At 44.8% G+C, this 16,418-nt stretch overlaps 1 protein-coding gene across 1 annotated transcript in view; it reads right to left on the bottom strand.

Annotated features, from left to right (window-relative positions):
- LOC139255589 (VPS10 domain-containing receptor SorCS3-like) overlaps positions 1–16,418 on the bottom strand; it is a 450,963-nt gene that overhangs the window by 268,668 nt on the left and 165,877 nt on the right. The window contains exons 5-6 of the mRNA XM_070873959.1: positions 9,461–9,525; positions 3,015–3,133 (exon numbers count right to left, since the gene is read on the bottom strand). Coding sequence (XP_070730060.1) covers positions 3,015–3,133; positions 9,461–9,525 — 184 coding nt within the window. The remainder of the gene's footprint in view (positions 1–3,014; positions 3,134–9,460; positions 9,526–16,418) is intronic.

The following is a 16,418-nucleotide window of genomic DNA, read 5'->3' as shown; positions in this document are numbered from 1 at the left end:
TTACACAAAGCACGTAAACAAAATAATATTTACGTTAATTTCAGAAATGTCTTAATTTTCACCACGGTCATTTTTTAAAAAGCAAAGCATATATCGGGGAGAGAATGAATACACCGTCGTTTTGCATTGGAAACTTGTGCTCGGATCCAGCCCAAACTCATGGAATGAAAGTGACCTCTCTCTCTGGCTGTAAATATCTTATAGGAAGTAAATGTGGGCTGTTCCAACTCAATTCCTGGTGGATATGGACCCATGGCACAAACCTGCCACTGAATCGAAATCTCACTCATCAACGTCTGAAGGATGGCTAATACAGTAACTGGAAAAGAAACTCGCACTGGTGCAGTAAGGCTGCTCTTCAAAGGGTGAGGATGAAGAAAGAGCTAGCATTTATCCAGCGCCCTTCACAACCTCAGGATGTCCCAAAGGAAAGGTTGAGTAGGTTGGGCCTCTACTCATTGGAATTCAGAAGAATGAGAGGTGATCTTATCGAAACGTATAAGATTATGAGGGGACTTGACAAGGTGGATGCAGAGAGGATGTTTCCACTGATGGGGGAGACTAGAACTAGGGGGCATAATCTTAGAATAAGGGGCTGCCCATTTAAAACTGAGATAAGGAGGAATTTCTTCTCTCTGAGGGTTGTAAATCTGTGGAATTCGCTGCCTCAGAGAGCTGTGGAAGCTGGGTCATTGAATACATTTAAGACAGAGATAGACAGTTTCTTAACCGATAAGGGAATAAGGGTTATTGGGAGCGGGCAGAGAAGTGGACCTATGATCAGATCAGCCATGATCGTATTAAATGGCGGAGCAGGCTCAAGGGGCCGTATGGCCTACACATGCTCCTATTTCTTATGTTCTTATTTAAAGCGCTTCATACAGCCAATTTAGTAATTTTAGAGCGTAGTCATCTGTTTTGGTCGAGGGCTAAATGTTAGCCGGGGCACTGGGGAGAAGGTGCCTGTTTTGCACACTGTGCTATGGGGTCCTTTACATCGACCGATGGGGGCCTCAGTTTAACATGGGAGCCAAAAACCTGCAGCTCAAACAATGCAGCGCTCCTTCAGTGCTGCAGTAACGTGTCAGAGTGTGCGCCCAGGTACTGCAGTGAGGCATGTAGCCGCAGTGCTAGTTTCAATAAAACAAAAAATGTACATCTTCAGCAACACTTACAAATGGGGAAATTTTAAATAATTCTGAATGGACACAAATTGGATCAGATGCCTAACAGAGTGGCAACTTGCGGTCTTTAGGCTAATCTACTGTTGAGAAAATCAGTTCAGAGCAATTTTCTTTTCCAAATCATTCTATACCTATGTCCCAATTTCCTTAAGCAAACAGCAGCAGGGTAAAGAGGAAAGCCTCACTTGGGCACTGTCAGTTAAGAACAAGCAGTTTATTGAACGTCCTGGTCACTCCTCAGAGGAAAGAAGTGTACTTGTATTGTGTAAATGAATTTGGCAGAGTGGGTCTGAATAAACATTGTGCGTGCTAATGCGACTCGGGAACTTAAATTCAGTACAATATTCCTAAGAGCACTGCAGAGAATTCTTAAAGCTGTCTACTCATAAATACAAATGAATGGTCATTTAATTGGACATATGATTTATTCCAAGTGTTGAATGACCTTGTTAAAGGGGCATAGCTTCCTTACCATGCTGGAATAATATCATCAAACTCAAGAGACGATATAGAGGTGATTGAAGGGTATGAGATATATTACAGAGAATTACATAGGATTTATGGCACAGAAAACAGGCCACTTAACCCAATCAGTCCATGCCGGCGTTTATGCTCCACTCGAGCCTCCTCCCTTCTTTCCTCATCTAACTCTATCGGCTTAATCCTCTATTCCCTTCTCCCTCAGTCTCACCTCCAACTCAGAAGATTGTGGCTTCAAGCCCCCACTGCAGTACTGAACACACAGTCTAGGCTGTCAGTGGAGTGCTGAGGGAGTGCTATCTAGTCTAGGCTGGTCAGTGAAGTGCTGAGGGAGTGCTATCTAGTCTAAGCTGGTCAGTGAAGTGCTGAGGGAGTGCTATCTAGTCTAAGCTGGTCAGTGAAGTGCTGAGGGAGTGCTATCTAGTCTAGGCTGACTGTGCAGTGCTGAGGGAGTGCTATCTAGTCTAGGCTGATCAGTGAAGTGCTGAGGGAGTGCTATCTAGTCTAGGCTGACTGTGCAGTGCTGAGGGAGTGCTATCTAGTCTAGGCTGAAAGTGGAGTGCTAGCTAGTCTAGGCTGGTCAGTGAAGTGCTGAGGGAGTGCTATCTAGTCTCGGCTATCAGTGGAGTGGTGAGGGAGTGCTATCTAGTCTAGGCTGACAGTGCAGTGCTGAGAGAGCATTGTATTGTCAGAGGTGCCATCCTTCACCTGAGACTTGAAACCGAGGATATGTTTGGTGGTTCAGGTGTAACATTAAACAAACCGTGGTGCAGGAAGAATGAAGCACAGGGAGATTCCTCAGCAACACCACTCCACCCAACACTACCAGCAACAGTTTAATCAACAACAGATCCATCACTCATTCAATATATAAATGCATGAGTCTCTTTCATGGAAAAATGTACACCGCTATCAAACATTTGTTATTCTGTGGTGTTCTTGAAATAAGATTTCTTGTTTAGTCATTTCTATTTTGCGACATACAAAAGACGCCACAATCCTCAACCGGATTGATTCCTGGCCCAGGTTACAGCCTCCAAACTGACCATACTTTGGGACAACCATCTAATCAACCATTTATCAGAGAAGCTAATGTGACCCACACTCAGTTAGTTCAAGAGGAAGCATAATTTAATAGCCTGACCCAAATCCATCGAGAGATCCCACAGTAACTGAAGCTTTCAAAACTGGAAATGTTTGTCTCGACCTCGATATTTTCACTGGAACTACAGCCTTGGCTTTTGAGTATGGCTCAGGACTGTCACGTGAGTGCTTTTTGCGACTTTAGACTTGATGCTGCTCCAGCGTCTATAGCTGCAGGGACAACAAAGTGGAAAGCAACCATCTTACCTGAGCAAACACATAGTCATCTTGGACCACCAAGGAATTGTGGTCAATATAACCTGGAAAGGGCTTGCTGCTTGTGGCTTCTGAACAATTGTGAATTCTACAGGTGATATATTGAGCATCTGAAAAAAGAAAAGAAAAGTGAAGAAAATGTATTCATGAACAGGTGTACCTCAGAAACAGTCTGACACCATGTTCTCACTGAATTATTTTTACCAATGGGAATGGTATTACTCCATTATTTCCATCCGAGTGCCACAGATTTTTAGTAAGCTAAAAAAAAACACAAAATCGCACCAATGATACATCTCCATCCCTCTCCCTAGCATCTGTCTGAGGCTGAACCAGACTGTTCGCAACCTTGTTATCATATTTGACCCTGAAATGAGCTTTCAACCACATATCCGTGGCATAACTAAGACCGCCTATTTCCATCTCCGTAACATCGCTCGTCTCCACCCCTGCCTCAGCTCATCCGCTGCTGAAACCCTCATCCATGACGTTGTTATCTCTGCATTTGACTGCTCCAAAGCACTCCTGGCTGGCCTCCCACATTCTACCCTATGTAAACTTGAGATCATCCATAACTCGGCTACCCATGTCCTAACTCGCACCAAGTCCTACTTACCCATCACCCCTGTGCTCACTGACCTACATTGGCTCCCGGTTAAGCAACGCCTCAATTTCAAAATTCTCATCCTTATTTTCAAATCCCTCCATGGCCTCACCCCTCCCTTTTTCTGTAATCTCCTCCAGCCCTATAATCCCCCCTGAGATGTCTGCGCTCCTCAAATCTTGTCCTCTTGTGCATCCCTAATTATAATCACGCAACCATTGTTGCCTAGGTCCTAAGCTCTGAAATTCACTCCCTAAACCTTTTTCCTCCTTTAAGGCACTCCTTAAAACCTCTTTGACCAAGCTTTTGGTCACCTGCCCGAATTTCTCCTTATGTGACTCGGTGTCAAATGCTGTCTTATAATACTCCAGTGAAATGCCTTGGGACATTTTACTACATTAAAGGCACTATATAAATATAAGTTGTTGTTGTTTTTGTTGTTGCATGTGGAACAGAGACCCAGAGAAGGGAACATTTTTGGTCAATTGACACCTATAAAAGGGAAACAGTTCGACATCTGTTGATAAGGTGGATCGAAGATTATCAAGATAGTAAGAATGCTACTTGACTTTTAATCAGGTGAGGCAGGGAAGGAACTTAGTGCCCCTTAAATTTAGATCGACAGGTAGGGATAGCAGAGTCATAAGATAATAATAAATAGGAGCAGGAATAGGCATTAAGTGTTCCCTCCACAAATAATGCCCTCTGGAAATATGGCCAGGGGTTCAACAACTAAAACACAGCAAACATCTTCTAACCTCATTTTCATAGAATCATAGAAATTCACAGCGCGGAAGGAGGCCATTTCGACCCATCTTGTCCGTGCAGGCCGATAAAGAACTACCCAGCCTACTCCCACTTTCCAGCTCTTGGTCCGTAGCCCCGTAGGTTACGGCACTTTAAGTGCACATCAAAGTATTTTTTTAATATGATGAGGATTTCTGTCTCCACCACCCTTTCAGGCAGCGAGTTCCAGACCCCCACCACCCTCTGGATGAAAACATTTCCTCTCGAGTCTTCCCTAAACCTCCTACCAATTACTTTAAATCTATGCCCCCTGGTTGTTGACCCCTCTGCTAAGGGAAATATGTCCTTCCTATCCACTCTATGATGATGATGATGTCTAGGCCCCTCATAATTTTATACACCTCAATAAGGTCTCCCTTTAGCCTCCTCTGTTCCAAAGAAAACATACCCAACCTATCCACTCTTTCCCCATAGCTAAAATTGCCTTTCATCATTTAAATTATGAACGCTTTTATCATCGTTAAAATTTTCGTTCATAATCTATACAATTAAAATATATCAGGTCAACGTTATGAATGCATGCTGCCAGTAAAATCAACCCTATTTGGTCAGACCTGGCTAATCCACGTGCCTTTATAACATGAAAATCAATGGACTAATAGCACATCGATGCATTGTATCAATATTGCATGAAAACAATGAATCATTCGGTAATTCATTAATGAGATGCACTGTCGTTTTCAGACAGAATGCTGTTAGCTTTCTCAGTGGTTTATGACGATGTGCAATGCGTGTTGCCAAAGTCATTTAAATTAAATTAAACAGTTTACATTTTTCTCAAACCATTTAACTGTAGATATTGCAACTGAGCGACAAACCTCAGGGTCCACATTTGTTGAGAGTAAAAGGTGCTTTAAATTTGGTTTATTTGGATTGTGGAAGGCCACAGCAACCCGGGTATGTGATTCTGTCACAGGGGGAAGGTGGCTGGTTTACATAATGTAAAGGTGGGGAACTGGAGCACGAACATAGTCAGTCTCCAACCCAATCAAACCAGCTCCATGTAAAACTGCCTTGAGTGTGACGCCCCAGTTCACTAATTACTGGCTTTATCTGACCAGAAATGACTGTATGTACCTGGGTCAGTGCAAACAAGCTGTGGTTATTGAATCTGAGCACTGATTAGGCACAGCTAGGTGAGCCAAACAGATGAAGGCTGTTAATTGGCTTTCCGTGCCAAAGAGGTTAAACAATGGAAATCGTGCTTTAGGACAGTAATGAATCTAGATAGAGATACTTTTGGAACACTGATTAAACAGATCTGAGTCTCCAATGCCTCAGTGAATCAATGAACTGCCTGCTGTGGTGGTGGACCAAACAGATCAGAAAAAAAAGACGCATTTATAAACCGTCGTTCACAACCTCAGGATGTCCCAAAGTACTTTGCAGTCAATGTCGTACACTGTGTGTCTGCTAGTGGCTCAGCAAGTAGCACCCTTGCCTCTGAATCAGAAGGTTGTGGGTTCAAGTCCCACCCCAGAGACTTGAGCACATAAATCTAGACTGACACTCCAGTACAGAGGGAGTGCTGCACTGTTTTTGGATGAGATGCTAAACTGAGGTCTCAGCTGGATGTAAAAGATCCCGTGGTACTATTTTGAATAAGAGCAGGGGAGTTATCCCCGGTGTCCTGACCAATATTTACCCCTCAATCAACATCACTAACACAGATTATCTGGTCATTATCACAGTGCTGTTTGTGGGAGCTTGCTGTGCGCAAATTGGCTGCTGCATTTCCCACACTACGACAGTGACTACATTTCAAAAAGTACTTAATTGCCTGTAAAGCTCTTTGGGCTGTCCTGAAAGGCTCTATAGAAATGCAAGTTTTTCTTTCTTTTGACTTTTGGAGTCACTGTTGTAATGTGGGAAACACAACAGCCAATTTGTGCACAGCAAGCTCCCACAAATAGCAATGTGATAATGACCAGATAATCTGTGTTGGTTAAAGGATAAATATTGGCCAGAACTCCCCTGCTTTTCTTTGAAATAGTGGCAGAGAATCTTTTACACCCAGCTAAGAGGGCAAATTGGGCCTCGGTTTAACTTTTCATCCAAAAGTCAGCACTTCCGACAGTGCAGCATTCCCTCTGTACCGCACCGGAGTCAGATTTTGTGCTCAAATCTCTGGAGTGGGACTATGAATCCACAACCTTCTGCCTCAGAGGCGAGAGTCATCATCATCACCAGAGGCAGTCCCTCGAAATCGAGGAAGACTTGCTTCCACTCTAAAAGTGAGTTCTTAGGTGACTGAACAGTCCAATACGGGAATTAGAGTCTCTGTCACAGGTGGGGCAGACAGGCATTGAAGGAAAGGGTGGGTGGGGAGTCTGGTTTGCCACACACTCCTTCTGCTGCCTGCGCTTGATTTCTGCATGCCCTCGGCGACGAGACTCGAGGTGCTCAGCGCCCTCCCGGATGCTCTTCCTCCACTTAGGGCAGTCTTTGGCCAGGGACTCCCAGGTGCTGGTGGGGATGTTGCATTTTATCAAGGAGGCTTTGAGGGTGTCCTTCAAATGTTTCCTCTACCCACCTGGGGCTCGCTTGCCGTGTAGGAGTTCCGAGTAGAGCGCTTGCTTTGGGAGCCTTGTGTCAGGTACGTGAACAATACCCGCCCAATGGAGCTGGTCGAGTGTGGTCAGTGCTTCGATGCTGGGGATGTTGGCCTGTTCGAGGACGCTAACGTTGGTGCGTCTGTCCTCCCAGGGGATTTGCAGGATCTTGCGGAGACATCGTTGGTGGTATTTCTCCAGCCATTTGAGGTGTCTATTGCATATGGTCCACGTCTCTGAGCCATACAGGAGGGCAGGTATCACTACAGCCCTGTAGACCATGAACTTGGTGCCAGATTTAAGGGCCAGATTTAAGAGGCGAAAGTGCTACCCACTGAACCACGGCTGACACCAGAAAGGTCTCCACTTTGATCTGTGGTTTGTGATAAATTTGCTTATCTCAGTAGTGGCACTATGGGCCATTATAATTGACTCAAGTAACCCTGGATTAGGGGAGGAAGAATAACCTTGCAGGGCTTCATTTCTGAATCATTAGCCAGTGACCGGGGCTGGGCACATGTGTCCATATGGAAGCTGACTCATAGGGTTTGGTTGGAATGGTCCCCATGGTTGAATAACCTGCCAGCGAGCACTGCTCGGGCACCAAAGGACTTCTGGTACCTGTTGAATGTGGAACGCGCTACCACATGAAGTAGCTGAGGCCACTAGTATAGATGCTAAGGGGGGCATTGTTTTAGAATAAGAGGTCGTCCATTTAAAACGGAGATCAGGAGTAATTTCTTCCCTCAGAGGGTTGTGAATCTCTGGAATTCTCCACCCCAAAGAACTGTGGAGGCTGGGTCTTTGAATATGTTTAAGGTGGAGATTGACAGATTTTTGAACGATAAGGGAGTCAAGGGTTATGGAGAGCGGGCAGGGAAGTGGAGTTGAGGCCAAGATCAGATCAGCCATGATGTTATTGAATAGTGGAGCAGGCTCGAGGGGCCATATGGCCTACTCCTGCTCCTATTTCTTATGTTAGAACATAAGAACATAAGAAATGTTCTTATGCATTTAAGTGGAAGCTAGATAAACACATGAGGGAGAAAGGAATAGAAAGATACATTGATGGGGTTAGAAGAAGAAGGGTGGCAGGAGGCTTGTGTGGGGCATAAACACCGGCACGGACCTGTTGGGTCAAATGGCCTGTTTCTGTGCTGTAAATACTATGTAAGGCTATGTAAGAATAATACCCCTGTATCATTCAGCCTCTGCAAGAGAGGAAGAGTAACCAAAAAAAATTAGAAGGAAAATGGGACGAAGAAATCACATAAGAATCATAGAAATTTACAGCACGGAAGGAGGCCATTTTGGCCCATCGTGTCCGTGCCGGCCGACCAAGAACTATCCAGCCTAATCCCACTTTCCAGCTCTTGGTCCGTAGCCCTACAGGTTATGGCACTTCAAGTGCACATCCAAGTACTTTTTAAGTGTGGACAGGGTTTCTGCCTCTACCACCCTTTCAGGCAGTGAGTTCCAGACCCCCACCACCTCAGACTGAGGAAACCTGTTTGGCCCTTTTCATACACCGGATACAAACTGTGCAATTAACAGATCTACCCTGCTTATTTAACTCACTGACAAAAAGCTGAAAAGATTTCCTCCATTTGTACCAATAACAACTCCATCATTTGAACAGGGAGGATGACATTTTCCTGGTTTGAACATCATCGAAACGGTGTAAATAAAGATAGAAAATAACCGCAAATGTTGGCAATCTAAAATCTCAACGGAAAATGCTGCAAATACACGGCAGCAGCTCAGTCAGCCTTTGTTACGAGACAAGATAAGTTAACGTTTTTGGATATAACCCCTTCGCCAGAACAGCTCGGTTGAAGGTTCTACTCCCAAAACTCTTCGTCTCTCTGATCAGGGATCCGAGACCAAGTGCAACGGCCCAGTTTGCTACAGCTGACAGATTAAGAAAAGGGATTTATAAAATGCAAGGGATGTATCTGAATAATGGCCTGCCAGAAAATCAGCTTTAAAACCAACTTTTGCAGCCTGTTGCTTTAATACCTTACTGACATTACAGAAAGGTGAAAACGTATGACCACTAATTGCACCCTCTAGCAGTGAAGATTCTTCCTGAACTCAGTGCTCTCTAAAAGTCTAGGATTTTATGTCCAGAAATAACTGTCATCTATGCTCTTGCTGGAAGAATAAAGTTGGCCAACATGGGGGCTAATTAGCCAAAGCAAAAGAAGATTGAACACAGAACACCAAATAGTGATAGATGGTGTCATGCAAGGAAACCTTTGCACTAATCCAACATCAGCCGCTGCCTCTGTAAAGGTCAAGGATCAGTTACAAGCATTCCATTGGTGGTGCAGTCCGACTGAAAATTTGGAAATTGATGGCGTACTAGTGAGCACTGAACTTCACCATTACACATTTAACAGTCGAGGCACTTTGCTTGGCATGCACTATAACCAACCACGCGCATTCATTCACTGTTTAATCAAAGCACTCACGTCCATCTTGGCTCCTCGCTTCGATGTGTATAAGGTCTGGGTCCTTGTCCAAACCCATTACAGACCTAGGGGGAGAAGCAATGAAAACAGCAAGTGAAATAAATAAAGTTCGGACATCTTTGTCTAGTTACCTGACAGCCCCATTGTGCTCACCCCCCCTGCCATATCTCTCAATGCAGACGATCATTAGCCGTTGCTCGCGCAGAGGAAAATCAATGCTTCTGGTCCTGATGAGGGGAATAATTTATCACTATTTCTAAAGGCAATGACTATCTGACTGGGACTTTTATCTTTATTCAGATTTCTTCGATTGGGAAGTGAGGCAAGGTTGTACGCTGAAGGGAAGTGCAGCTACATAGTTACTCTCACTGAAAGACATCAATCTCTTAAACTGTAATTATAGCCATTGTAAGTCACATTAGGATCCAGCAATTATGAATGGAAGCAGATACAAGTGCGTAGCTTCATACAAGTTCTCGTAAGTCGACTCAAAATGCTATGCATAAGCTTGTCAAAAGAAGGGTCACCTCAAGGACTTGTCACATAACCGGAAGCAACAATACTGTCCACGTGATAGAGTTGAAGTAATGGTCGTCTGGACATGCTCCTTTAGGATTGTGCACCGTGTCTGTCTCACTCACACTCTTTATTCAGAAAGACTCTTTACTGAGAAAGACAATCGCACATACATTTTGAAAGAAAAAACAACCCTCATCTCCTTCACATGCTGGCTTTTTCTGCAGCATAAATAATTTGGCAACCTGGCATTCTCCGTACTGGAATACGGCATGCGAGAATACACCCACAGGGTAAAACAAAATAAAACAAGGTTAAGAAAAGCTGCATTCGCCGAGAAAATGTTAAAATTTGCAGCTATTTCTCCAGTAATGAAGGAGCAGACATGGGATTTCCTCCATTTCAGGGCAAGTGCAGGGGCCACCAAGCTATTGAGTTGTGTCTGTCTCAGAATACTCAGTGATAATATAATTTGAGGTAGAATACCAGGACATTACATTGGGATAGATTGCTCCTCTACCTAAAACAGTCTGAGAGAAATTATTGTTTGAGTTGGTTCAAATGTTTTAAAATATTCCATTCTAAATGGGAGCTGCCCTTCATAAGAGGGTGGGTCCAGCAAGCTCATCCTTAATTTGGGCTAAGGCTATTACCCAGGCTTTTTGATCAGAACATTTTTGTATTGTCAGGAGTGGCAGGCATCACAGAAATATTTTCTTCCCTTTGAGCAGTGCCATGCTGCTTATTACTTCTCCTTTGGATTGTTGGAAGATGACACGAACCTTGCTTTCACACAGAGAGAATACATAAAGATCAGAGGGGCAGCAGACATCAGACCATGCGTGTGAAGTCAGTCCCAGTCCAATTTATTTAATGATGCTTCTAGGATCCTTTTTATCAATTCATTCGTGATGTCTTGACTGAATCCTGTATAAAAGACCCAAGTGTTTACAGGGCTTGTGAAATCTTTCCTCAGCACCAAAACGCTGACTAACAAGCAGATAAACCCAGTGTCACTTGATGTCCAATCCTGGTGTTTCGATAGGAGAGATTCTTTTTCATTTTTGTGGGTCTTGGGACTGTTTTCGGTGTCAGTGGTGACAGTGTTGAGAATTAAGCCTGACCAGCTAAGGATCAAGAATAGACCAGGGACATTAGGGCTGGCCGAGCTCACCCCGTATTGGGCCAATCTTTAGGACTGTCACGACAATCATTCCTAGTTTCATGTTACAATACAACAACAGCAACTTGTATTTATATAGTGCCTATAACGTAGTGAAACATCCCAAGGTGCTTCACAGCAGTGTTATGACAAAACAAATACATTTGTCACCGAGCCACATAAGAAGAAATTACAGCAGAAGACCAAAAGCTTGGTCAAAGAGGTAGGTTTTAAGAAGCGTCTCAGAGGAGGAAAGAGGGGTAGAGAGACGGAGAGGTTTAGGCAGGAAGTTCCAGAGCTTGGGGCCTCGGCAGCTGAAGACACGGCCACCGCTGGTTGAGTAGTTATAATCAGGGATGCTCAAGAGGGCAGAATTTGAGGAGCGCAGATGTCTCGGGGGGTTTGAGGCTGAAGGAGATTAGAGAGATAGGGAGGGGCAAGGCCATGGAGGAATTTGTAAACAAGAATGAGAATTTTGAAATCGAGGCATTGCTTAACCGGGAGCCAATGTAGGTCAGCGAGCACAGGGGTGATGGGTGAGTGGGGCTTGGTGCGAGTTAGGACACGGGCAGCCAAGTTTTGGATCACCTCTGGTTTACGTAGGGTAGAATGTGGGAGACCAGCCAGGAGTGCATTGGAATAGTCAAGTCTAAAGGTAACAAAGGCATGGATGAGGTTTTCAACAGCAGATGAGCTGAGGCAGGAGCGGAGACGGGCAATGTTACGGAGGTGGAAATAGGCGGTTTTAGTTATGCCGCGGATGTGGTCAGAAGCTCATTTCAGGGTCAAATATGACACCAAGATTGCGAACAGTCTGGTTCATCCTCAGATAGATGCTATGGAGAGGGATGGAGATAGTGGCCCGAAACTGGAATCTCTCCAACCATTCCTAAATCAGGTGATTTATATAGCGCCTTTAACATACTAAAACGTCCCAAGGCGCTTGAATAGCGTAGATTAATTAGGGATAGAAACTGCATGGCGCCCCGTTTGGGGCGATAACGTTTTGCGGGAGTGCAAGAGTGTTGCCGGGTGCTACACAATTCAATAGGACGCAATCCTGGAGCACTAAATCAAGCGCTACCACTTCCCTTGGACCGCTAAAGGGAGCGAGAGGGACGGTAGCGGCAGAGCGCTGAGCAATGTCCCGTGCAATGCTGCCGGAATCACAGGCTCCTTCTCTCCCGTACAGGGAAGAGCCATCACTGAGGTCATTTCCAGGTAAGGCTGGGAATGGTGGGCAATGGCGCCTGTGATCCACGAAGAACAGCCCCAAGCACTGTCAGAGAGCGCGGGGCTGATCAACACAGGATGAAAAAAATTCAAAATCCAGCACACAGGGTTGATAATAACATTTTGGCCTACCTGACCACCACTGCCTTTAATTCCGAGCTCTCACTGCCTCCTACAGCTGCCGTTGTTGATGCCCAGCGTTGCTGCAGGGGGCGGAAGTGAATTTAAGATCCGGGACGGTAACAGGTCGTTGTGCACCGGATGATGACACAATCTCCGGGGCGCAGGAGATCGAGGCAGTAAGTTTTAGCGCCAGCGCTGACCCGCCATGCAAGTTTGTGGATGGCAGTAATTTTGCCAAGTCTGGTCAGTAAGTCATTAGCACCCAGTTATCGTCCACTGGAGGCGCTAACGGGAGATGCAAAGGAGGCAAATTTCCTCCCCCTTAATGCACAAAACATCCTAAAGCATTTCCCAAAATAAGTAGATTGAACAAACATGGAGGGAGTGATTAGGAAAAGGGAGCTTAATCAAAATTAAGCATTTGAAATAGTTTTTAAAGGTGGAAAGGGAAAAGAAACTATAGACCAGTTAGCCTAACATCTGTGGTTGGGAAAATGTTGGAGTCCATTATTAAAGAAGCAGTAGAGGACATTTGGAAAAGCAAAATTCAGTCAGGCAGAGTCAGCATGGATTTATGAAGGGGAAGTCATGCTCGACAAATTTGAGAATGTAATGAACAGGGTGGATAAAGGGGAACCAGTGGATGTGTTGTATTTGGACTTCCAGAAGGCATTTGATAAGGTGCCACATAAAAGGTTACTGCACAAGATAAATGTTCATGGGGTGGGGGGTAATATATTAGCATGATAGAGGATTGACTAACTAACAGAAAATAGAGAGTCGGGATAAATGGTTCATTCTCGGGTTGGCAATCAATAACTAGTGGGGTGCCGCAGGGATCAGAGCTGGGACCCCAACTATTTACAATCTATATTAATGACTTGGAAGAAGGGACTGAAGTTTGCTGATGATACAAAGATGGGAGGAAAAGCAATGTATGAGGAGGACAAAAAAATCTGCAAAAGGACATTGACAGACTAAGTGAATGGGCAAAAATTGGGTAGATGGAGTATAATGTTGGAAAGTTTGAGGACATGCACTTTGGCAGAAAAAAAATCAAAGAGCAAGTTATTATTTAAATGGAGAAAGATTGTAAAGTGCTGCAGTACAGCAGGACTTGGGGGTATTTGTGCATGAAACATAAAAGGATAGCATGCAGGTACAGCAAGTGGTCAGGAAGACCAATGGAATCTTGGCCTTTGTTGCAAAGGGGATGGAGTATAAAAGCAGGGAAGTCTGGCTACCGCTATACAGGGAATTGGTGAGGCCACACCTGGAATACTGCGTGCAGTTTTGGTTTCCATATTTACAAAAGGATATACTTGCTTTGGAGGCAGTTCAGAGAAGGTTTACTAGGTTGATTCCGGGGATGAGGGGGTTGACTTATGAGGAAAGGTTGAGTAGGTTGGGCCTTTACTCATTGGAATTTAGAAGAATGAGAGGTGATCTTATCGAAACGTATAAGATTATGAGGGTGCTTGACAAGGTGGATGCAGAGAGGATGTTTCCACTGATGGGGGAGACTAAAACTAGAGGCCATGATCTTAGAATAAGGGGCCGCCCATTTAAAACTGATGAGATGAGGAGAAATTTATTCTCTCAGAAGGTTTTAAATCTGTGGAATTTGCTGCCTCAGAGAGCTGTGGAAGTTGGGTCATTGAATAAATTTAAGACAGAAATAGACAGTTTCTTAAACGATAAGGGGATAAGGTGTTATGGGGAGCGGGCAGGGAAGCGGAGATGAGTCCATGATCAGATCAGCCATGGTCTTATTGAAGGGCAAAGCAGGTTCGAGGGGCCTTATGGCCTACTCCTCCTCCTATTTCTTATGTTCTTATGTAGGAGAGATGGAGGGCTTTAGGGAGGGATTTCCAGAGAGCAGGATCAACGCGTCTCAAGACGGCACTACCAATGATGGGACGAAGGGAGGTAGGTATTCACAAAAGGTAAGTTGAAGGGTTTAAGGGTACGAGAAAAGACTCGAGGAGATTGCAGCGAAGAAGAGGGCAGATGCAATACAAATGAAAGCCTCTCTTTATTTAATCCTATTTGCCCACCCACTAACTTTTTTTTTCTGAGAATAACCTGCGTGCCCTAAACTTGCCCTATGGCATAGCCTGGGATATAGGCCCCAGACGTGTAGTGGTACTGAAATTGATTATAACAGCAATGGTAGAGATTTCTCCTTATTTCTTGCAGAGAACTCAAAAGGATATTCCTGATATCTATTAGTAACACTGAGTTATTAAATTTGAGAAGTTGTTTTAAACAATATATTTACAGTTGTGACAGTGACGTAAAGGCACTCTTGTCCACACTGCCCCAAGTTCATGGACAAAATCTCTTCTCCCCCCTCACCCTGGTGCACATTGGCACTCTTACCCTCCTCTCATTGGTTCACTTTGGTACTCTTACCTTCCCCTGTAGTTTATGCCAGGACTCATTGAATAAGAACATAAGAAATAGGAACAGGAGTAGGCCATACGGCCCATCGAGCCTGCTCCGCCATTTAATACGATCATGGCTGATCCGAGCATGGACTCAGGTCCACTGCCCCGCCCGCTCCCCATAACCCCTTATCGGTTAAGAAACTGTCTATCTCTGTCTTAAATTTATTCAATGTCCCAGCTTCCACAGCTCTCTGAGGCAGAAAATTCCACAGATTTACAACTCTTTGAGAGAAGAAATTTCTCCTCATCTCAGTTTTAAATGGGTGGCCCCTTATTCTAAGATTATGCCCTCTAGTTCTCATCTCTCCTATCAGTGGAAACATCCTCTCTGCATCCACCTTGTCAAGCCCCCTCATAATCTTATACGTTTCAATAAGATCACCTCTCATTCTTCTGAATTCCAATGAGTATAGGCCCAAATTACTCAACCTATCTTCATAAGTCAATCCCCTCATCCCCGGAATCAACCGAGTGAACCTTCTCTGAACTGCCTCCAAAGCACGTATATCCTTTTGTAAATATGGAAACCAAAACTGCACGTAGTATTCCAGATGTGGCCTCACCAATACCCATCATGGCTGATCATCGACCTCAACTCCACTTTCCCGCACCATCCCCATATCCCAATTCTTCCCCATTGATGTTGGCTCCTTTCCCGCTCAATTCAAGATGGCACCCTGCTCCTCCTTCCTTTAGTTCATGTTGCTGTTCATTATCAGCTTTTCATCCCCCTTCCCTGCCCCTCCTCGGTTCATGTTGGTAAGTTTCAACCCCTGCCACTCCCCATTCCAACACCCCTTTACTTCAAATGCTGATGCAATTGGGAATTCTCATGTTCATTTTGCAAAGTTCAGGGATCCCCCATCTCAAAACGATTGTGCAAATCCCCACCCCACCACCACCCCTCGCCACCTCCCCCACCACCCACCTCACACAGCAGGAAGTTGAAACAGGATCGGCACTGAGGGGTGGAGTAGAGACCAGAGCTTAATCTTGCTGCCCCAGGGAAAGTATAAAGTCTACATGGGCGCATGGACTTCAGGTGCCTGGCTATGCCCCTGTGCTCAGAAATGGAGACATTTTTCCTACAATTTTACAATCGCAGATAGATGGCTTACTCTCCATTTTGCACCATGACAGTATTACTGGGTACTGATTGTTGAAGTCAAGCATGTTCCTCACTCAGCTCAATGCTTCCTCTGTGTTAATCATTGTGACGCAAGGTCAATCTTGGAACAGCAGCTCCTTCTGGGCCACTGTAGATTTACATCCTTTGCTTGTGGGAAATTGCCCAATTTAGTTTTTGAATTTGCATTTTGTGCTGTGCTCCAACTTGTCCAGGCTCACAGAGAGCTACTGGGCCAAAAATTGAGGTCAGAGGCTTCCTGCGGGCGGACGCCTCCGACCAAAATTTTGTTTACCGAAAATACCTGGTGGTCCCAGAGGAACGAACACTTGGGTCGAGGCCTAGCTC

This window comes from Pristiophorus japonicus, chromosome 3, assembly GCF_044704955.1.
Source record: "Pristiophorus japonicus isolate sPriJap1 chromosome 3, sPriJap1.hap1, whole genome shotgun sequence".
Lineage (NCBI taxonomy): Eukaryota > Metazoa > Chordata > Chondrichthyes > Pristiophoridae > Pristiophorus > Pristiophorus japonicus.
Note: the sequence above shows the minus strand (reverse complement) of the source record. Positions and strands in the feature narration are given on the sequence as shown.